The sequence below is a fragment of the Pholis gunnellus genome (genome assembly GCF_910591455.1).
Source record: "Pholis gunnellus genome assembly, chromosome: 20".
In the NCBI taxonomy this organism is placed as follows: Eukaryota; Metazoa; Chordata; class Actinopteri; order Perciformes; family Pholidae; genus Pholis; species Pholis gunnellus.
Window position 1 is genome coordinate 20,883,485 of NC_136547.1, and position 23,377 is coordinate 20,906,861.

A 23,377-nucleotide genomic window follows, 5' to 3' on the forward strand; every position below is an offset into this window, starting at 1 on the left:
AGGGTCTCTACGGATCAGGGTCTCTACGGATCAGGGTCTCTACGGATTAGGTTCTCTACGGATCAGGGTCTCTACGGATCAGGGTCTCTACGGATCAGGTTCTGTAGGGATCAGGGTCTCTACGGATTAGGTTCTCTACGGATCAGGGTCTCTACGGATCAGGTTCTCTACGGATCAGGGTCTCTACGGATCAGGTTCTCTACGGATCAGGTTCTCTACGGCTAAGGGTCTCTACGGATCAGGGTCTCTACGGATCAGGTTCTCTACGGATCAGGGTCTCTACGGATCAGGGTCTCTACGGATCAGGTTCTCTACAGATCAGGGTCTCTACGGATCAGGGTCTCTACGGATCAGGTTCTCTACAGATCAGGTTCTCTAGGGATCAGGTTCTCTACGGATCAGGGTCTCTACGGATCAGGGTCTCTACGGCTAAGGGTCTGTACTGGGAGTCCTGTGGTCCCCCCAGGACAGAGACCAGGACACAGAGTGGTGGACCGGCCGCCTCCTGAACGAGCTGAAAAGAAACGGTGGAATCAAAGTGCTCAACATCTCAGCTTCAAGAGAAACTTTATTCATCTCATCAAACACCGACAGAGACAGCAAAGAAAAACAAACAGACTGAGCGTGTGCAGCAGAGCCTCCACCCTCTGTGACATCACAGTGACATCACCGAGGAGTAGGAGGAGTCAGGGTGAACTACAAATATATATATTTATAAACTTTAAAATAGAAATCTCTAGAGGTACAATAGATGCTCTTCATAGTACTACAGAGAATACGCTTATAAATATAAAGCTGATGTCGTCTCCCTTCACAAACTGACCAATCGCAGCAGAGGAGGCGGGACTTCTGAATGTCGTCGCTGCCATTGGTCGTAAAGGTCACCTGACAGGAAGTGACGAACCGGCATCGAACAGTCTGACGAGTCAAATCCTGAGAGTTCCCCGAGGCGAGAATGACGTCACATCTTTAAAGTGTTGTTACCGTGGGGGCGGAGCCACGGTGTGATGTCATCGAGCGTCACCTGTGAGGCGTTTATTCATGAGCCCTTACATTCTGGTTTATTAGGACTTAATATCTTATTATAATAATGAAACCTTTTATTCATAATTAAGACACTTATTTATTAATGAGGCCCTTTTCTTGTTTTTATTATTATGAGACCGTTTTTATGTTTAAATATTAAAGTAATATTCTTTAGTAAATGGCTATTTAATCTGCATGTATTAACATTTTATTTGCTTTTTGTTTTGTTTACCTGATGAATATGAAATTGTTCAAAAAATATATTTTCAAACAGAAACATGAATTATTCATTAGTATTATAGATTAGATATCAGTTTCCTGTGTTGTAGTGTTTTTTAAGGTCTCAGCCAATCAGCTGGCAGCATTCATGAGTTCAAAAAGATTTAATTTTTTTTTGTGGAAAATTCAATAAAACTTTATGAATATTGTTAATGACCTGGTGTTGTTTCTTTAGTCTGTTACAGGAGGAAACGTGAGTCCACTTCAGACGCACCTGTCCCGTCTGAACTCACCTGCATTTAGACCCGCCCCTCCAAAAGAGGCGGAGCCTGAAGTGGAGCTCATGAGCTCCAGGTGATGAAATTCAACAAACTTTCTATTTCTGTCTCGTTTTCTTCTTTTTGATGAACGTCACATGACGGCGAAAACACCTGAGATTATAGCCGAGTCATCAGAAATAAAAATCTGATCAAATATGTGACTGGTTCCGGTCCTCGGCCCCGGCGTGGGATTGGACCCGGTCCTCCGCCTGGGACTGGACCCGGTCCTCGGCCTGTGACTGGCTCTGGTCCTCGGCCTGTGATTGGTTCCGATCCTTGGCCTGTGATTGGTTCCGATCCTCGGCCTGTGATTGGTTCCAATCCTTGGCCTGTGATTGGTTCCAATCCTCGGCCTGTGATTGGTTCCGATCCTTGGCCTGTGATTGGACCCAATCCTCGGCCTGTGATTGGTTCCGGTCCTCGGCCTGTGATTGGACCCAATCCTCGGCCTGTGATTGGCTCCGGTCCTCGGCCTGTGATTGGACCCAATCCTCGGCCTGTGATTGGCTCCGGTCCTCGGCCTGTGATTGGACCCAATCCTCGGCCTGTGATTGGCTCCGGTCCTCGGCCTGTGATTGGACCCAATCCTCGGCCTGTGATTGGCTCCGGTCCTCTGTGTGTTTGAACATCAGGATGGAGTTGTAAATTTTGAGGGCGGGACCAAGTTTGATTGACATGATCCTGACAATGTCCCGTTGGGTGAGTAGAAGGAAGGCCCGCCCATCGATTTGCTAGACGGACAGAAGCAGGAACCAATGAGATCACAGCAGGTTCAATGTGAGGAGTTAAATCTAGAGCAGCTGATTGGTCGTCTTACCTCATCTCTGAACTGTTTGGCCTGTTCTTCACAACCAGGAAGAGACTCAATGAAGTCTGACACCTGCAGAGAGACAGACAGGTTAGAGAGACAGACAGGTTAGAGAGACAGACAGGTTAGAGACAGACAGACAGTTGTTAGAGAGAGACAGACAGTTTAGAGATTGACAGGTCAGAGACAGACAGACAGGTCCCTGTCTGTCTGTCTCTGACCTGCTGGACGCTCCAGTGTCTGACGGTCTCTGCGTGGACTCCGGAGACGCCCGGCAGCAGTTTGCGGTGCTGCTCCCAGCAGAGAGACAGGTCGCGGCCGGGCTGCACCGACATGGCCGACAGGAAGACAGACTGGTGGAGGGCGGCCTGCAGACTGGACTCTGCTGCTGGAGAGACAGACGGGTCAGAGAGACAGAACAACCAACACCGCTGTTACCATGGTGAGCTGTCTCCATGGAAACAGCCACTTCATCGGCCTGCTGTTTCCATGGAAACACAATGAGATGAGAGAGAGAGTCAACGAATCTATTTCACGTCAATGAAACCGTACCTGGTGTGATGTGAAGCTCCTCCTCTTCCTGTTTCACACGGAGGAATTTGGTTGGATGGGAGAGTCTGGGGGGCGGAGCCAGTGGAGGAAAATAAGTCATTACAAAATAAAGACAAATAGTTTTATCAAGTGACTGAATGTGTTCCGATTCCTCTGCTCATCTCTGCTGAAACAATGAGCCTGTTGATCGTTATTGATTGTTATTGATCGTTATTGATCTGTTATTCTGACTGTGATGTATCTAGCTAGCTGTCATCGCAAAAAAGTTTATTGGAATTTAAAACGAATAACTTCAATTTTAAATTACGATATTCAGATTCAGTTATTTTAACATTAACAGTCAACTATAAACGAGTCAAGGTGAGTGTCTCTCTGTCTGTCTGTCTGTCTGTCTGTCTGACCTGTCTGTCTGTCTGACCTGTCTGTCTGTCTGTCTGTCTGACCTGTCTGTCTGTCTGTCTCTCTGTCTGTCTGTCTGTCTGTCTGTCTGACCTGTCTGTCTGTCTGTCTGTCTGACCTGTCTGTCTGTCTGACCTGTCCGTCCGTCCGTCCGTCCGTCCGTCCGTCCGTCCGTCTGTCTGTCTGTCTGACCTGTCTGTCTGTCTGTCTGTCTGTCTGACCTGTCTGTCTGTCTGTCTGTCTGTCTGTCTGTCTGTCTGTCTGTCTGTCCTGTCTGACCTGTCTGTCTGTCTGTCTGTCTGTCTGTCTGTCTGTCCTGTCTGACCTGTCTGTCTGTCTGTCTGTCTGTCTGTCTGTCTGTCTGTCTGACCTGTCTGTCTGTCTGTCTGTCTGTCTGACCTGTCTGTCTGTCTTCTTCTCTTCCCCAGAGGAAGCAGCAGGGTCTGGTCTCTGGGCTCCGTCTTCACCTGGACACACCTGAAAGAAGGTCTTGGTCATTAAAAGGTTTTATAACATGCTGTCATTTATTTGTGAATAAATGGTTACCTGTCTGACTGGTTGCCGTGGTGATACATGGTGACAGGTACGAGGGTGATGACTCTCTCTCCTCCCAGCCTATCAGGAAGCAGCACCTCCTTACGCATATTAATGTCCGAGTACGGACAGCCGAAGGCACTGGGGGAGGGGGGGGACACACAAACATGAGTCAGCAGGAATCAAACATGAGTCAGCAGACAGAAACATGACTCAGCAGGTGTGTCTGTACCTGTGGTGTCCGGTGTATTTGGCTCCTTTAATGTGTCCGACTCCTCTGCAGCCACGAGTGGGACAGACACCCTGAGAGGGAGACATGGGGGAGGAACCTGTCTCACACACAGCGGGAACACAAACACTGTTAGAATCATAAAACATGTCCGTCTGTCTGACCCGTCTGTCTGACCCGTCTGTCTGACCTGGGGGGGGTTCCAGAGGGTGTCCTGTGCGTTGACACCAGCCCACAGGATGAAGGTCCCAGAGGTCGCTGTCGCTCCAGACGTCAAACTGCTGCGACCAGCCGTCATAATGAACCTGCAGGTGAACACACCTGGTGATGTCATCGCACACTCCATGACAACAGACAGGTAGACAGACGGGTAGACAGACGGGTAGACAGACGGGTAGACAGACGGGTCCGACGTACCTTCACTCTGTAGTCTTCTGTATCCGTTACCGTGGCGACGCGGATCAACATGGGGTTCTTCCTGTCGACGGCCTCCAGTTTCTGGTTCACCTGGAACCCGTGTGGAGCTCTCTGATTGGACGAAAAGACACCCGTCAATCATCACATCATCTGAGTGACGGCTTTTCTACCTCCTCGATTCCTTTTCCAACGCCTCCTTTCCTTCTTCAGCTCATTGTTTCCTTCAGTATATTCCTGTTTCCTTCTCTACCTCCTTGTTTCCTCACCAGTGTGAAGGCTGAACTGGGAGCAGCGGTGGAACCGGTTTGCTGAAGGTATTCCTCCCACAGGAAGTTCTCTGGGTTTGGGTGTCCTGAAAAACAGAAGTATCCATGAGCAGTATTACTCAGAGTACAGAGTGTATACTATGTGAGTGTGTACTGAGTGTGTACTGAGTGTGTACTGAGTGTGTACTGAGTGTGTACTGAGTGTGTACTGAGTGTGTACTGAGTGTGTACCCTGAGGAGCAGTGAGAGGTCGTCCCTGTTTTTCACACCAGCCCACAGGATGGATGTACGGACTGCTGCTGTCACACCTGATCCATCCAATGAGAATCAATCAATAAGTATTGATCAGTACCTTCAGTCTCATACAAACACACTTTACTATCACCATTTACTGCTACTGTACAACACTGTACTGTGCAGTGGCGGGCTGTGCATCTTATACCTCCTGTGCTGTCCTACTACGGTTCAACAGCTACGGTGCAGATTCATGAATCCGTGCAAATCAACGTAATCAACACAATGACAAACCAAAGTCATAAGAACCAGTCACATATATTCATATGACAACAAAGCAACGCATCAATCCAGCAGACCTGCAGCGGATCCACATTCCACCACACAAGAGCACGAGCCGTTCAAATACTGTTACTGCAGGCGTGAAATACCGCCGACCACGACCGCCGACTGTCGCGAGCGGACCGCGGTTGTGGAGCTCCGTTTCCCTGCGAGCGTGTTCGTTGATCTGTAGATCCACTCGGGTTTCTCCAAAAGCTTTCAAAAGCACCGGAGTGTCCTGCCGTGCTACGGCGTCCTCGGGTTAGCGTAGCATAGCTCCAAACACCAAGACGCTCAGTTAACATGAAACACATTCACAGACATCAAATACATAAACTACACCAACAACACTAAACATGTTATCATTTCTTCCATATCTTTCAAACTAACTTCTGCAGCTTCCTTACATTTCACATTACTCACGCGCTGGCCCACTGACCAATCACAGCGCAGCTTAATGCAGACGAACATAGCAGCTACCTCGGTAGCATCTGCACGTCAAAGAATACGCCCAACATGTCAAACTAAAGATCTGATTGGTTGAACACTATGATAATCAACAACATCGTCCCCATTCACTTAACCTGCACATGGATTCACTGGTGAGTCTGCAGGCCTGGGGCCTCTCTTCTACCTAGAGACACAGAGGTGAACTCTGATTGGATCAAAGCTCTACTTAAAACAAGCTGCACTGAAGCAGAGCAGCTGAGGAGCACAGTAGCTGTGCTATGAGAACATAAGATAATGGGACAATATTTATATAAATTATGATACATGTAGTGTATTTAAGAACAATTATTAAATAACTTTGTGATTCTGTTTAGAACAGCAGAGAAGGCTTTGAAGGCCCTGACGGCCACCACTGGTACTGTGACACAATCAATACTACCTCTACTGCCTGTACTACTACCTTTAACTACTACTACCTCTACTGCTACTACCTGTACTACCACTACTACCTCTAATACTACTACCTGTACTACCACTACTACCTCTAATACTACTACCTGTACTACTCCTTCTCTTACTTAATCCTCACTAGTTAACTACTAAACATGTTAACTTTCTCTAGTTTCACTCGTGGAAGAAATTGCTATTACTAATTACTAGTACTACTGTCTGTCTGTCTGTCTGTCTGCCTGCCTGTCTGTCTGTCTCACCAGTAGTCATATGTGTCGTCCCAGTTGTCGAAGTGAACCAGGAAGTGGTCATCGATGACATCAGTGACGGAGGCCACGCAGACGAGTCCAGGGTTCTTCCTGTCGACCGCCTCCAACTTCATCCCCACACTGAACCCACAGCTCTGAGAGACAGACAGGCAGAGAGAGAGACAGGTGGTGAGATCAAACCCACAGACAGGCAAACAGACAGACAGACAGGTGTATACTGACTGCAGACAGACAGGTGAACAGGGTCGCGGGGGCAGCATGAGAGCCTGTAGACTGAAGGTAATGCTGCCAATCAAAACCTGTCTCACTGTGGCCTGTAAAGAGAGAGACAGACAGGTTGGTTGAGTGGTGTCAGGTGGTCCTCTGTGAGGGGGCGGGGCTACCTGTAATCACCTTTAGGGGGGTGGAGCTTGTGGTTGTTGTCTTCACACCAGCCTGTCTGTCTGATGTCGGCTGAGTCAGAGTTTACCCAGAAGTCATAGCACTCAGAGTACCCGTCGATATGGAGGCGGAGCCGACAGCCAATCACCTGAGAGAGAGAGAGACAGGAGTCACCTGACCGACCTCAGACAGGTGTGTGTGTGTGTATGTATATATGTGTGTGTGTGTGTGCGTTACCTCGGCCACGGTCAGCACACAGAACATAGACGGGTGCAGCGGGTCGACGCCCTCCAGCTTCATCCCAACTTTAAAACCAGTTCTCCTACTGGGAACACACTGGGACTGACAGACAGGTCAGAGAGAGAGAGAGAGAGAGAGAGAGAGAGAGAGAGAGAGAGAGAGAGAGAGAGAGACAGTAGTATTGATTGATTAAAGAAGAATGTATATAGTAGGCTACATTTAAAAAACTGTCTGTCTCTCTTCTTTTAACAGGAAGTGAGCCGTCTATCTTGACCATGGAATTAAATCAGACTACCTCATTCACACACTGTAGGCACAGCTACGGGACAATTCTGGGGTTAAGTCTCTTAAATCTCAAGGACACATCGACATGCGACCAGCGGAGCCGGGGATCGGACCGCTTTAGACAGTTGCCTCTCGTGTGTGTGTGTGTGTGTGTGTGTGTGTTACCTGTGTAAACAGTGACAGAGGAGCAGCTTCAGTTTTCTGTTCGTTCAGGTACTGCTGCCAGGACCAGGACCGTCTCTTTACACTCACTGCGCACACACACACACACACACACACACACACACACACACACACACACACACACACACACACACACACACACACACACAGTCTCACATCAACTCGTTATATCATGCCATTAACATCATTAAATTGCAGCTAACTGTTTACTAGTGCAGCTAACTGTTTACTAGTGCAGCTAACTGTTTACTAGTGCAGCTAACTGTATACTAGTGCAGCTAACTGTATACTAGTGCTGCTAACTGTTTACTAGTGCTAACTGTTAACTAGTGCAGCTAACTGTTTACTAGTGCTAACTGTTTACTAGTGCAGCTAACTGTTTACTAGTGCTAACTGTTAACTAGTGCTGCTAACTGTTTACTAGTGCTAACTGTTAACTAGTGCAGCTAACTGTTTACTAGTGCTGCTAACTGTTTACTAGTGCTAACTGTTAACTAGTGCAGCTAACTGTATACTAGTGCTGCTAACTGTTAACTAGTGCAGCTAACTGTTTACTAGTGCTGCTAACTGTTTACTAGTGCTAACTGTTAACTAGTGCAGCTAACTGTTTACTAGTGCAGCTAACTGTTAACTAGTGCTGCTAACTGTTTACTAGTGCAGCTAACTGTTAACTAGTGCTGCTAACTGTTTACTAGTGTTCGAGTTTTGGTGACCCTTTAAAGCTCTTCCAGGGTTATTGATCCTTAACAGAGGTTAAACTGATCTGAACAGAGAGCCAATCAGAGAGCAGGGTTTCCCACAGGTGTACCAGGTGTGTGTGTTACCTTGAGTGCTGCTGACTTTGTTCTTCATCTTCTGTTCTTCTTCTTTGGTTGTTTTCTGGTGATGAGACGCGTCATTAGAACCTCAGACAGGAAGTCTGTAAATACTTATTGATCATTTTCTTCTTCCTGTCAGTGGACTCCAGGTGAGTCTATGGCGGACCCGTCCATACAGGTGTCACAGCAGGTCACCAAACACAAAAAGTTCAGTTATTGTACACATATATATACAGTGTGTGTATATATATATATACACACACACTACTACATACAGTATCAGTACCAGTTGTGTCTGTGTGAGCAGCTTAAAACAACTAAACAGTGAATGGATTCTGGTTTCCCGATCCATCCCATAAATACACTCATCATCATCTTTATCATGACCGGAAGTGACTACATTTAAACGCACACTCACTAACAGGAAATAAACACATGCCCCTTCAAAATAAATGTATATCTGCAGCTGACGAATGAGATTTAAATGATTTAAAATAGTTAGCTGTACATCAGACAGCATCATCAATATCTATTACTTCTGTTTTTCACATTAAAACAATACAAATATTATCGTTAAAATGTGCAAAGACACCACAGAAGAAAAGTGTCCGCACGTGACTAAATGTTTGTTTATGTCGGTATTTATATAGAAACAATAAACTTGGGACACAATGCAAACTCTTATTGTGAAAGTCTGACCGGAAGTGTGGTCCTGTTAGCGCTGACAGATTGAATCAGGAAACAACAAACAGCGGTGATCAGCGGGCCTCTCCGCCGGCCTCCGGCCTCCTGTGAGCGGCTTCAGTAGCAGCAGAGAGCCGCTGAGAGGAACCGGAGGATCGAGAGGCGGTACCGATAGTACCGGTTCCGGTACCGAGCAGTTACACAACACTTACCGTCACTGATGATCCACCTCACTCTGCTGCTGACAGCAACACAACACGGAAATAAAGAGAAGAACAGCGAACTGCGCATGCTCGGAGGGGGGGGGGGGAGAGAGAGAGAGAGAGAGAGAGAGAGAGAGAGAGAGAGAGAGATAGACAGGTGAGGGTGAGACTGAGATGCACTTCCTCCTAAAATGCGAAACATTCAATAAAATTAGGAACATTTACATAAATTCAACTCTTCAAAAAGTCATTTCAGATTTTAAAGAATTTAGTGACATCTCAAAATGTAAAATACTCCTAGGACAAGGAGTTAGGAAGTATAGGAGATAGGAAGTATAGGAGAAGGAGACCGGAAATATAGGAGAAGGAGATAGGACGTATAGGAGAAGGAGACAGGAAGTATAGGAGAAGGAGATAGGAAGTATAGGAGAAGGAGATAGGAAATATAGGAGAAGGAGATAGGAAGTATAGGAGAAGGAGATAGGAAGTATAGGAGAAGGAGATAGGACGTATAGGAGAAGGAGATAGGACGTATCTTGCTTCCCAATACGTATTACCTATAGGGACAGTGAGTGACCTACACACACACACTCACACTGTATATATATATATATATATATAATAAATAATCAATCTAGATGTTATATTAATGTTATATTAATGTTATTCAGTTCACACACTGTATATAATCCATCAGGTTTAATGCTACTAATAATGTTTATCCAAAAAGTTTGCCGGGCTTCTCCTCACACAGCGTTGCCAACAGCGGCGCGAAAAATATATCCAAACGTGCGGCCCGATTGGGAATCGTGTGCTATGACTTTTATAAGACATTCGCCCAGCGGTTTTCCCAAACATCCCGAAAAACGGAGCAAAATCCCCCCATTGACTTGAATGGGGTTTCGGCGTGAAGAGAGCAAAAAAAACACTGAACTTTGGACTCATATTGACAAGCCATACTTTAACGTAGAAAAATGATTTGAAGTTTAAAACGTAGACAAAACGCTGGACGTTATTGAGCTAGCACAGTTTTCATGAAGTCACAGATTAAGTTTCAGGAAAATGTGGGTCTATTTCTGACTTTATAATGGGTGTGTATTGCGCAGCTCAGAGTGTGTGATGTCACCGCTAGAGTGAAGAGGAGCTTGAAATTCTTGTGAAAAAAATATTTGTCTTTTGCCTTTGACTCCACAATTTTCACTCTTCATGCATAATTTTTGTATTTAAAAGTAGCTAATCTTGTCCTTGTCATAGAAAAGTGACTGTGGAATCCAACAGATTTACACATTTGGCTCAAAGAGCCGCAGAGCGACATGAACTCCAACCAACGGCTCCATCAGACTCCATGTTAAACCTCACCACTCATTTCTCAAAGAAAGCAGACGGTACTAGTTTTGTATATTGCTCTGGAGCTCACATTTTTAACACCACAAACATAAAAACCACATCACCGCGTTCGGCAGAGTCTTATCTTTCTCACGGTATCCATATTTTGGCACTCAGACTCCTGCTTTTTGTTAAAAGGAGGCAGGAGTTTTGTTCAAAATCACTGTTTACTGTAACGTTTCTTAATCAGTCTGCCTCTAACACCAGGTGCGTCCTCACCATGGCAACCAGTTACATACACACGCACGCAGGCTCTCTCTGTCTACACACACACACACACACACATGACTTGGAGATATTCAGTCAAAGCCATTGTTAGACCGTCTGTCTGCCTGTCTCACTCACTCTCTCTATCTCTCTCTCTCTCTCTCTCTATCTCTCTCTCTCTCTCTCTCTATCTCTCTCTATCTCTCTCCCTCTCTATCTCTCTCTCTCTCTCTATCTCTCTATCATACAGTCATTCGGGTCTTATATATTTTTCGGGACCCCCCCCCCCCCTCCCATTTCAAAATAAAAGCCTCTTTACAGACCCCCCCCCCCACTCTCTCTCTGGCTCCTCCCTCCTCCTCGCTCTCTCTCTGGCTCCTCCCCCCCTCTCTCTGGCTCCTCCCTCCTCCTCGCTCTCTCTCTGGCTCCTCCCTCCTCCTCGCTCTCTCTCTGGCTCCTCCCCCCCCTCTCTCCTCACAGACAAGCAGTGAGCGGACCGATCGGAGGTGAGTTTCTTCTCTTTATGTCTCTATTGATCACTGATAACAGATTAATAACAGATTGATGTTGAGAACGATCCAGACCAGATAAACCACCATGAGTACCAGATCTGGATCAGACCTGAACCAGATCTATTATTATTATTATGACACCGATGGAGGTTTAGATCCAATCAGAGCTTCTAGAGGATCCAGAACAGGGACATCATTACAGACCCGGGTCCGGCACCAGATCTGGTCCAGATGACACCTAACTGGTCCCAAGTGGATCTGGTCTGAGTCTGTAATAATGTCCTGTTGTGGATCCGGTCCGGTCTCTGGACACTGATCTGGATTCAGAATGAGGCTTCAACATATAATGATGATAGAACTGTGTTGACAGAAACAGGCCTCAGACCTGAACCACCACCCACCTGTCTAAATCAGTCCACTAAGATCTAGATCGTGGCTTCAGACCCTAACTCGGTCTGGATCCGGTATTAAAGGTGTTTACAGGACCGACTCCGGAACAGATATTGCTCAAATAAACCACTTTCAGGAACTTCTCCTGACTTGATCCAACACGAAACCACTAAACGAGACTGAAACCACCAGACCTGGACCAGATACAGGACTACTTACATCCTCGTGGTCCATGTGGTTTTCAGAGGATTTAACCAGGTCAGATTACTGTCTGAGGACCTGAGTGAAAACACTTATCTCTGACGCTCTGATTGGCCGACACCATCCATTTCCTCCTAATGGACACATGAAGCAGCTAGCGTTAGCCTGCGCACCCCACTCTGTCCTCCCCTGGGAACCAAAACCATTAGAGCGAGGTTCCCCCCAACACACACACGCACACACTGATCAATACACTAGAAGAGGCCGACTTCCTCTCACACACATTATCAATATTTAATGTCGGCTCAACAACCACAACATCTAAATACCAGAACTAACATCCAATCAGCTTTCTCACCTTTAACAACAAAGTCTGACAACTTTATATTTAAAACGATGATTCAGTCAGGAAGTGGGCTCTGATTGGTTGACAGGATGTAGACGCTGTAATTGGCTGACAGGATGAAGACGCTCTAATTAGCTGACAGGATGTAGACGCTCTGATTGGCTGACAGGATGTAGACGCTCTAATTGGCTGACAGGATGAAGACGCTCTAATTAGCTGACAGGATGTAGACGCTCTGATTGGCTGACAGGATGTAGACGCTCTGATTGGCTGACAGGATGTAGACGTTCTGATTGGCTGACAGGATGTAGATGCTCTGATTGGCTGACAGGATGTAGATGCTCTGATTGGCTGACAGGATGTAGACGCTCTAATTGGCTGACAGGATGTAGACGTTCTGATTGGCTGACAGGATGTAGACGCTCTAATTGGCTGACAGGATGTAGATGCTCTGATTGGCTGACAGGATGTAGATGCTCTGATTGGCTGACAGGATGTAGATGCTCTGATTGGCTGACAGGATGTAGATGCTCTGATTGGCTGACAGGATGTTGACGCTCTGATTGGCTGACAGGATGTAGACGCTCTGATTGGCTGACAGGATGTAGACGCTCTGATTGGCTGACAGGATGTAGATGCTCTGATTGGCTGACAGGATGTAGATGCTCTGATTGGCTGACAGGATGTAGACGCTCTGATTGGCTGACAGCATCTCTCTCTACAGGATGTTGTCATCAACTCCATCCACCTCCTCCGCCCCCCCTCAGACGGTGACCTCTGACCTCCGCCACGTGACCATGGAGACCTACTGGAGAGAAGTGCGGAGCATCGAGGAGGAGAAAGAGGAAGAGGAGGAAGAGGAAGAGGGAGAGGAAGAGGAAGAGGAGAGGAAGAGTATGGATGGTAAGTCAAAGTGACGGCAGAGTGAGACGGCGTTCTTTGTCCGTCTGACTCGTCTCTGTTTTACCTGCAGAGGTGGAGCTGGAGGAGGCGTGGCTAAAGGAGGCGGGGCTATCCTCCCTGGTGACGACCTCGTCGTCCGAGGAGGCGCCGCCGCTGGCCGAGGTGCTGCTGTCGACGTTGACACGTCAACAAGCCGCCACGGTGAGGAGGAGGCTGGACAACTACAACGAGACGCTGAAGACCAGAAACAAGCAGCCAATCAGAGACGTCCGCGACATCTTCACCGCGGTATCTAAGTAACATTTAAAAGAAAGAATATATAATATCTGTGTGGAGGTTGAAATTAAATGTGTTTTCTCTCTCTCACACACACACACACACACTGTTCCAGCACGACGATGACTCAGAAAGACTCCCCCCCCCCTCTCACCGCGCCGAGTCACCTCCGAGTCGATACCACACCACCACCAAAACCATCCGGCGGAACGCTCACAGAGGTACCTGTCAGTCCACTCACCTGTCTGCTCATGGACCAACAGACCCACCCAGCACTCTACCCACTCCATTAGGGAATGTTCTAATGGTTGTAGTTCAGGTGGTTCCTGTAGAGCAGAGTTCTACTGGTCCTTTAGTTAGTTCTAGTGGTCCATTACGTGGTTCTATATTTGTTTGTTCTAGTGGTCTTTAAGTGATTCAAGGAAATAAACAACTGTTTACTATTTGTGTTTCCAGTTCGACCAACTCTTCCGACGTTCGTTTTTGAAGATCAACTACCTGAACACCCGTCATCCCCAACACACTCTCCAACACACACACACTGTCCGACAGACACACACTCTCCAACACACACACACTGTCCGACAGACACACACTCTCCAACACACACACACTGTCCGACAGACACACACTCTCCGACACACACACACTGTCCGACAGACACACACTCTCCAACACACACACACTGTCCGACAGACACACACTCTCCAACACACACACACTGTCCGACAGACACACACTCCTCGACACGCACACACTCCCCGACACGCACACACTCCCATTCTGTCAGTTGGTCGAGACAAGCTGATTGGCTGCTGCGGGACTCTCCGTACTCGGAGGGCGTGGCTGAGCACAAAAGGGGTGGGACTTGTTGGGACTGTCTTCGTTTCCATGGAAGCGACAGTGGTGACTTACCGGTGAGTCTGACCTCTGACCTCCTGACACACACTCCTGCTTCTAGTTTCATTCTTTATAATACTTCTATCCGGGGGCATAATCAAGTTCTACGTTTTGGAACTACAGTTCCCATAATGCTTTGGGGGTGTAAAAGAGTTGTTATTGATGTATCTCAGGGTACATCCCAAGTGTCTTATTTGTCATTTCCTCGCTCCTCGATTGAACCGGAAGTTGTTCTGCTCCTCCATATTGACGGCCGTCCCAAAGCTCTTATTTAGCTCTGAGGACAGAGGAGAGAGGAGAGAGGAGGGAGGAGGGAGGAGTGAGGAGGGAGGAGGGAGGAGGGAGGAGAGAGGAGTGAGGAGGGAGGAGTGAGGAGGGAGGAGAGAGGAGGGAGGAGGGAGGAGAGAGGAGAGAGGAGAGAGGAGTGAGGAGGGAGGAGTGAGGAGGGAGGAGGGAGGAGTGAGGAGGGAGGAGAGAGGAGGGAGGAGGGAGGAGAGAGGAGAGAGGAGAGAGGAGGGATCTCTGAGGAGCCATGAGCGAGGACGCACGAGAACAGCCTTCCAGGAAGTGTTTTAACGGCCGACACGCCCCCTCTTTGTTCATCTGTTATGTGATTGGACGCTGCACCAGAGTGAAGACATTAAACTAGTTTATATTTGATTAGTTTTCTGGTTTAAATAGATGTTCTTTGTAGTCTGAGCAACACAAGGACCACAAACAACTTTCTTCATTTATTAGAAAGATTTGTGTTTTCATGATCTGATGTTTCCGGGGATGCAATTAAGAGACTTGGGATGTACCCTGTGTGTGTGTGTGTGTGTGTGTGTGTGTGTGTGTGTGTGTGTGTGTAGTTTCTACCTGTCTCACCCTCTCAGGGTCTCGTCTCAGCTGACGACTTGTCCTCATGTGACCTCACCCGCCTGGGCTTCATCTCTCACATCGAGCTCTCCACCTTCCTGCTCGCTCTGGGCGTCCAAACCAAACGCCACCGCCCGCCGCGCCGCAGGACTCGGGGTGATTGTTATTATCATCATTATTATCATTATGATCATTATTATCTTCATTATCATTATTATCATTATTATCTTCATTATCATTATTATCATTATGATCATTATTATCATTATTATCATTATTATCATTATTATCATTGTGATCATTATTATCTTCATGATCATTATTATCATTATTATCTTCATTATCATTATGATCATTATGATCATTATTATCTTCATTATCATTATTATCATTATGATCATTATTATCATTATTATCATTATTATCTTCATTATCATTATTATCATTATTATCATTATTATCATTATGATCATTATGATCATTATTATCATTATGATCATTATTATCATTATGATCATTATTATCATTATTATCTTCATTATCATTATTATCATTATGATCATTATGATCATTATGATCATTATTATCTTCATTATCATTATTATCATTATTATCATTATGATCATTATGATCATTATGATCATTATTATCATTATGATCATTATTATCATTATGATCATTATTATCATTATTATCTTCATTATCATTATTATCATTATTATCATTATTATCTTCATTATCATTATTATCATTATGATCATTATTATCATTATGATCATTATTATCTTCATTATCATTATTATCTTCATTATCATTATTATCTTCATTATCATTATTATCATTATTATCATTATTATCTTCATTATCATTATTATCATTATGATCATTATTATCATTATGATCATTATTATCTTCATTATCATTATTATCTTCATTATCATTATTATCTTCATTATCATTATTATCATTATTATCATTATTATCATTATTATCATTATTATCTTCATTATCATTATTATCATTATGATCATTATTATCTTCATTATCATTATTATCATTATTATCATTATTATCATTATGATCATTATGATCATTATTATCATTATGATCATTATTATCATTATGATCATTATTATCATTATTATCTTCATTATCATTATTATCATTATGATCATTATTATCATTATGATCATTATTATCTTCATTATCATTATTATCATTATTATCATTATGATCATTATGATCATTATGATCATTATTATCATTATGATCATTATTATCATTATTATCTTCATTATCATTATTATCATTATTATCATTATTATCATTATGATCATTATTATCATTATGATCATTATTATCTTCATTATCATTATTATCTTCATTATCATTATTATCTTCATTATCATTATTATCATTATGATCATTATTATCATTATGATCATTATTATCTTCATTATCATTATTATCTTCATTATCATTATTATCTTCATTATCATTATTATCATTATGATCATTATTATCATTATGATCATTATTATCTTCATTATCATTATTATCTTCATTATCATTATTATCTTCATTATCATTATTATCATTATTATCATTATTATCATTATTATCATTATTATCTTCATTATCATTATTATCATTATGATCATTATTATCTTCATTATCATTATTATCATTATTATCATTATTATCTTCATTATCATTATTATCATTATGATCATTATTATCATTATGATCATTATTATCTTCATTATCATTATTATCATTATTATCATTATTATCATTATTATCATTATTATCTTCATTATCATTATTATCATTATGATCATTATTATCTTCATTATCATTATTATCATTATTATCATTATTATCTTCATTATCATTATTATCATTATGATCATTATTATCTTCATTATCATTATTATCATTATTATCATTATGATCATTATTATCATTATTATCATTATTATCTTCATTATCATTATTATCATTATTATCATTATTATCTTCATTATCATTATTATCATTATGATCATTATTATCATTATGATCATTATTATCTTCATTATCATTATTATCTTCATTATCATTATTATCTTCATTATCATTATTATCATTATGATCATTATTATCTTCATTATCATTATTATCATTATTATCATTATTATCTTCATTATCATTATTATCATTATGATCATTATTATCTTCATTATCATTATTATCATTATTATCATTATTATCTTCATTATCATTATTATCATTATTATCATTATTATCTTCATTATCATTATTATCATTATGATCATTATTATCATTATGATCATTATTATCATTATGATCATTATTATCTTCATTATCATTATTATCATTATTATCATTATTATCATTATTATCTTCATTATCATTATTATCATTATGATCATTATTATCTTCATTATCATTATTATCATTATTATCTTCATTATCATTATTATCATTATGATCATTATTATCTTCATTATCATTATTATCATTATTATCATTATGATCATTATTATCATTATTATCATTATTATCTTCATTATCATTATTATCATTATTATCATTATTATCTTCATTATCATTATTATCATTATGATCATTATTATCATTATGATCATTATTATCTTCATTATCATTATTATCTTCATTATCATTATTATCTTCATTATCATTATTATCATTATGATCATTATTATCTTCATTATCATTATTATCATTATTATCATTATTATCTTCATTATCATTATTATCATTATGATCATTATTATCTTCATTATCATTATTATCATTATTATCATTATGATCATTATGATCATTATTATCATTATGATCATTATGATCATTATTATCTTCATTATCATTATTATCATTATGATCATTATTATCATTATGATCATTATTATCATTATTATCTTCATTATCATTATTATCATTATGATCATTATTATCTTCATTATCATTATTATCTTCATTATCATAATTATCATTATTATCATTATTAAGGGGTGATTGTTATGAATGAGTAGTAGTAGTAGTAGTAGAAGTAGTAGTAGTAGTAGTAGTAGTAGTAGTTATAGTAGTAGTAGTAGTAGTAGTAGTAGTAGTAGTTATAGTAGTAGTAGTAGCAGTAGCAGTAGTAGTAGTAGTAGTAGTAGTGGTAGTAGTTATAGTAGCAGTAGTAGTAGTAGTAGTAGAAGTAGTAGTAGTAGTAGTAGTAGTAGAAGTAGTAGTAGTAGTTATAGTAGTAGTAGTAGCAGTAGCAGTAGTAGTAGTAGTAGTAGTAGTAGTAGTAGTTATAGTAGCAGTAGCAGTAGTAGTAGTAGTAGTAGTAGTAGTTATAGTAGCAGTAGCAGTAGTAGTAGTAGTAGTAGAAGTAGTAGTAGTAGTTATAGTAGCAGTAGCAGTAGTAGTAGTAGTAGTAGAAGTAGTAGTAGTAGTTATAGTAGTAGTAGTAGTAGTAGTAGTATTTATAGTAGTAGTAGTAGTAGTTATAGTAGTAGTAGTAGAAGTAGTAGTAGTAGTTATAGTAGTAGTAGCAGCAGTAGCAGTAGTAGTAGTAGTAGTAGTAGTGGTAGTAGTTATAGTAGCAGTAGTAGTAGTAGTAGTAGAAGTAGTAGTAGTAGTAGTAGTAGTAGAAGTAGTAGTAGGAGTTATAGTAGTAGTAGTAGCAGTAGCAGTAGTAGTAGTAGTAGTAGTAGTAGTAGTAGTTATAGTAGCAGTAGCAGTAGTAGTAGTAGTAGTAGTAGTAGTTATAGTAGCAGCAGCAGTAGTAGTAGTAGTAGTAGAAGTAGTAGTAGTAGTTATAGTAGCAGTAGCAGTAGTAGTAGTAGTAGTAGAAGTAGTAGTAGTAGTTATAGTAGTAGTAGTAGTAGTAGTAGTAGTTATAGTAGTAGTAGTAGTAGTTATAGTAGTAGTAGTAGAAGTAGTAGTAGTAGTTATAGTAGCAGTAGTAGTAGTTATCGCAGTGGTGGGCCATCAGGGCCAGCAAAGTCTTCTATGCTGGCCTAGACAGAATCACAAAGTTATAGCTATTTTATAATTTAATTATTTTTAACAAATACACTACATGTATTATAAATATGTCTGTCTCTCTGTCCAGCAGACAGCGGTGTCTTCGCTGTTCCTCTAAACTCGCTGTTAGAAAACGACAGGAAGAGGTTTCCAGGGGTTAAAGTTCCTGTCGTCTTCCAGAAGGTAAAGAAACTGTCTCTCTGTGTGTCTAGATAAAGCACTATGTACTTGTTGGTCCTCTTCAGTGCAGAAAGACCAACCTGTGTGTGTGTGTGTGTGTGTAGTTGTTGTGTACTTTGGAGCAGACTGGTCTGCAGACTGAAGGGATTCTCAGAGTTCCAGGATCAGCTGCTCGCCTGAAGGTAACACACACACACACACACTGTGATCTGTCGTATTTCACAGAATGATGGAGTGATGTCTGTCTGTCTGTCTCCTCAGTGCCTGCGTAGAGACTTAGACAGGTGTTGTGGAGAGTTTGACTGGTCTGCAGTAAGACAGGTGGAGGCTGCAGGTCTGCTGAAGCTTTTCATCAGAGAACTGCCAACACCTCTGCTGACATACACACACCTGTCCACCTACCGCTCTGTGCTGGGTACACACACACACACACACACACACACACACACACACACACACACAGTGATGAATCATCAACATGTCCCGTTGTGTCTCTGCAGGCGTCTCCTCGGTGGTCCACCAGGTTCAGGCTCTGCAGCTGCTGTCGTTGCTCCTTCCTGAAGCGAACAGAGAAACACTCAGAGTAAGGCCCGACCCAACGCCCCCTCACGGACTTTGAGGCACGCTCCCATGAAGTCCGTGAGGGTTTAGTTCTGTCCCACTGTTTAATCATCAAGTGTTTCAGGCTCTCGCAGACATTTTGAGCCCTTTATGAACCCTTAGCCTAAGGGAATTACCCACAAATCATTGCAATGTGACGTTAAACACGGGGTAACCAGTGGACACATGGAGACGTAAAAAAAAAGGTAAACAAAGAGGACGGCTCAGTGTGTTCAGCCTGTCATATCAAATTTACTCAAAAACATTAAGGGTTAAAGATGGAACAAAAAATAAACATGAAATCAGAGAATATTTATTAATTTATTCATCAAATATTTGATTTAGTCATTGAAGCTGTTTTGAAAAAAACGAGTAAATAGATTATATGAAGTTACTTCTCATCTTGTGAGGAAAGAGCCTGAAGACGTTCAAATCAGGGAGTACAAAGTACACAATAAATACACACAATTATACATCATATTTGTTGTCGATTTGATGGTAACGTGATGTGTTGCAGCAAAGTGCTGTCCCGTTCATATTTACACCATCTCAGCCCTCACAGCCTCTCACACTCAACCACTCACCAGGTGACGTCAGTAAGTCCTTGAGGGTTCAGGGTTTGAGGGTTTAGGGGGGACATTGGGATTGGACCTGAATCAGCATCTCTCAGTACACAGGTTACACTAGTAACTACAACCGATCATCATCTCTCAGTACACAGGTTACACTAGTAACTACAACCGATCATCATCTCTCAGTACACAGGTTACACTAGTAACTATAACCAACCAGCATCTCTCAGTACACAGGTTACACTAGTAACTATAACCAACCAGCATCTCTCAGTACACAGGTTACACTAGTAACTATAACCAACCAGCATCTCTCAGTACACAGGTTAAACTAGTAACTACAACCGATCATCATCTCTCAGTACACAGGTTAAACTAGTAACTACAACCGATCATCATCTCTCAGTACACAGGTTACACTAGTAACTACAACCGATCATCATCTCTCAGTACACAGGTTACATTAGTAACTACAACCGATCATCATCTCTCAGTACACAGGTTACACTAGTAACTACAACCGATCATCATCTCTCAGTACACAGGTTAAACTAGTAACTACAACCGATCATCATCTCTCAGTACACAGGTTACACTAGTAACTACAACCAATCATCATCTCTCAGTACACAGGTTACACTAGTAACTACAACCGATCATCATCTCTCAGTACACAGGTTACACTAGTAACTACAACCGATCATCATCTCTCAGTACACAGGTTACATTAGTAACTACAACCGATCATCATCTCTCAGTACACAGGTTAAACTAGTAACTACAACCGATCATCATCTCTCAGTACACAGGTTACACTAGTAACTACAACCGATCATCATCTCTCAGTACACAGGTTACACTAGTAACTACAACCGATCATCATCTCTCAGTACACAGGTTACACTAGTAACTACAACCGATCATCATCTCTCAGTACACAGGTTAAACTAGTAACTACAACCGATCATCATCTCTCAGTACACAGGTTACACTAGTAACTACAACCGATCATCATCTCTCAGTACACAGGTTACATTAGTAACTACAACCGATCATCATCTCTCAGTACACAGGTTACACTAGTAACTACAACCGATCATCATCTCTCAGTACACAGGTTAAACTAGTAACTACAACCGATCATCATCTCTCAGTACACAGGTTACACTAGTAACTACAACCGATCATCATCTCTCAGTACACAGGTTACACTAGTAACTACAACCGATCATCATCTCTCAGTACACAGGTTACACTAGTAACTATAACCAACCAGCATCTCTCAGTACACAGGTTACACTAGTAACTATAACCAACCAGCATCTCTCAGTACACAGGTTACACTAGTAACTATAACCAACCAGCATCTCTCAGTACACAGGTTACACTAGTAACTATAACCAACCAGCATCTCTCAGTACACAGGTTACACTAGTAACTAGTAGGTTAGGGTTAGATCTCACCGTCTGAGATCAGGTAAACCTGAATCTGTTTCCATGGTTACAGGCTCTGCTGGTCTTCCTACGTAAGGTGGTCTCTCATCAGGACCAGAACAGGATGTCTCTGTGGAACGTCTCCATGGTAATGGCGCCAAACCTGTTCACCTACACTCACCGTGGCAACAAGCGCTCCATCGCCAAGCAACGGGAGGAGATGGAGGAGGCGGTGGGCGGAGCTCACCTGGTCCGACTGATGATCACACACCAGGACCTGTTGTGGACCGTGAGTCAGAGGACACACATTCACAGCCTCAGTGACATCACTGTCTCAGCTGTCCATGACATCACTTCCTGTTTTGTTTGGTAGGTCCCCAGCTTCCTGCTGACTCAGGTGAGACAGATGAACCACGCGTCCAATCAAAAACAGTTCGGCCTGACCAAAGCAACAAGACGACTGCTGAGGAGGAAGAACGACAAGAATGACAGAAACCAGGTGAGATAAGAGAACCACGTTAGATAAGAGAACCAGGTGAGGTAAGAGAACCAGGTGAGGTCAGAGAACCAGGTGAGGTCAGAGAACCAGGTGAGATAAGAGAACCAGGTGAGATAAGAGAACCACGTTAGATAAGAGAACCAGGTGAGATAAAAACATGGTGGATGGCCCAAATCCCACCAATCAAATCACAGTGGGAGGGATCAAGGTGTATGTCTTCACACCTGTGTGTGTGTGTGTGTGTGTGTAGATCACAGAGCTGTGTGCAGGTGTGATCAGGGTTCACGCCCCCCTGCACACGAAGGTTTCCATGGCGATACAGCTTGATGGACAGATGAGAGCAAAAGACGTCATCACACGCTTTGTGTGTATCAACAGGTAACACACACATATACACACACACACACACACAGTAACACTAGTTGATAATCTATCGTTTCTCTCTACCAGCAGTTCTGTTCAGCATCTGTATGAAGTCGGAGGAAACATCTGTGAGTCTGATTATAACATGTCAACATGTAAACAACATGTAAACATGTCAACATGTACACATGATGTAATATTGATGAACTGCCCGTTTATTATAGGACTGTTGTTTAAATGTCTCTCTCTCTCTCTCTGTCTCTCTCTCTCTCTCTCTGTCTCTCTGTCTCTCAGGCGAGCGGCGTCTCCATCCCGACGTCGTGCTGCTGGACGTCTACAGAGTGAATCCTCACTGTGATTGGCTGATCAAACCCTGACTCACTTCATGTCATCTGTTTATTTGTATCGATTTTAAACTT

The 23,377-nt window shown here is 42.4% G+C and overlaps 2 protein-coding genes across 7 annotated transcripts; one reads left to right on the forward strand and one right to left on the reverse strand.

Moving 5' to 3' along the window:
* Positions 1-550: 550 nt before the first annotated feature.
* Positions 551-9,340, reverse strand: l3mbtl4 (L3MBTL histone methyl-lysine binding protein 4). Of its 6 annotated transcripts, none has more exons than XR_013767558.1 (18): positions 9,298-9,340; positions 8,408-8,462; positions 7,566-7,651; positions 7,113-7,217; positions 6,888-7,023; positions 6,717-6,808; positions 6,486-6,628; positions 5,002-5,078; positions 4,771-4,856; positions 4,505-4,615; positions 4,091-4,392; positions 3,871-3,999; positions 3,724-3,801; positions 2,926-2,990; positions 2,595-2,761; positions 2,383-2,445; positions 1,539-2,296; positions 551-1,024 (listed from the first exon to the last, which is right to left on the reverse strand). XR_013767558.1 is itself a non-coding variant. In XM_079181869.1 (18 exons), exons 2-18 carry the CDS (start codon positions 8,433-8,435, stop codon positions 1,715-1,717), a joined length of 2,157 nt encoding a protein of 718 aa, XP_079037995.1. In that variant the 5' UTR covers positions 8,436-8,462; positions 9,298-9,340; the 3' UTR covers positions 551-1,714. The 6 variants fall into 6 exon arrangements, 5 of the variants coding, with proteins under 5 accessions (XP_079037995.1, XP_079037993.1, XP_079037992.1 ...); XM_079181869.1 differs by having other exon boundaries at positions 551-2,296; positions 2,595-2,758; positions 4,091-4,187; positions 4,278-4,392; XM_079181867.1 differs by having other exon boundaries at positions 551-2,296; positions 4,091-4,187; positions 4,278-4,392.
* Positions 9,341-11,370: 2,030 nt separating this feature from the next.
* Positions 11,371-23,335, forward strand: arhgap28 (Rho GTPase activating protein 28; the record flags this gene model as incomplete). Its single annotated transcript, XM_079181561.1, has 16 exons — positions 11,371-11,387; positions 13,055-13,233; positions 13,304-13,521; positions 13,625-13,730; positions 13,966-14,052; positions 14,242-14,426; positions 15,261-15,423; positions 19,403-19,494; positions 19,596-19,673; positions 19,753-19,906; positions 19,992-20,074; positions 22,170-22,385; positions 22,470-22,595; positions 22,846-22,973; positions 23,046-23,086; positions 23,253-23,335. Exons 2-16 carry the CDS (start codon positions 13,056-13,058, stop codon positions 23,333-23,335), a joined length of 1,938 nt encoding a protein of 645 aa, XP_079037687.1. The 5' UTR covers positions 11,371-11,387; position 13,055.
* Between the last annotated feature and the right edge of the window lie 42 nt (positions 23,336-23,377).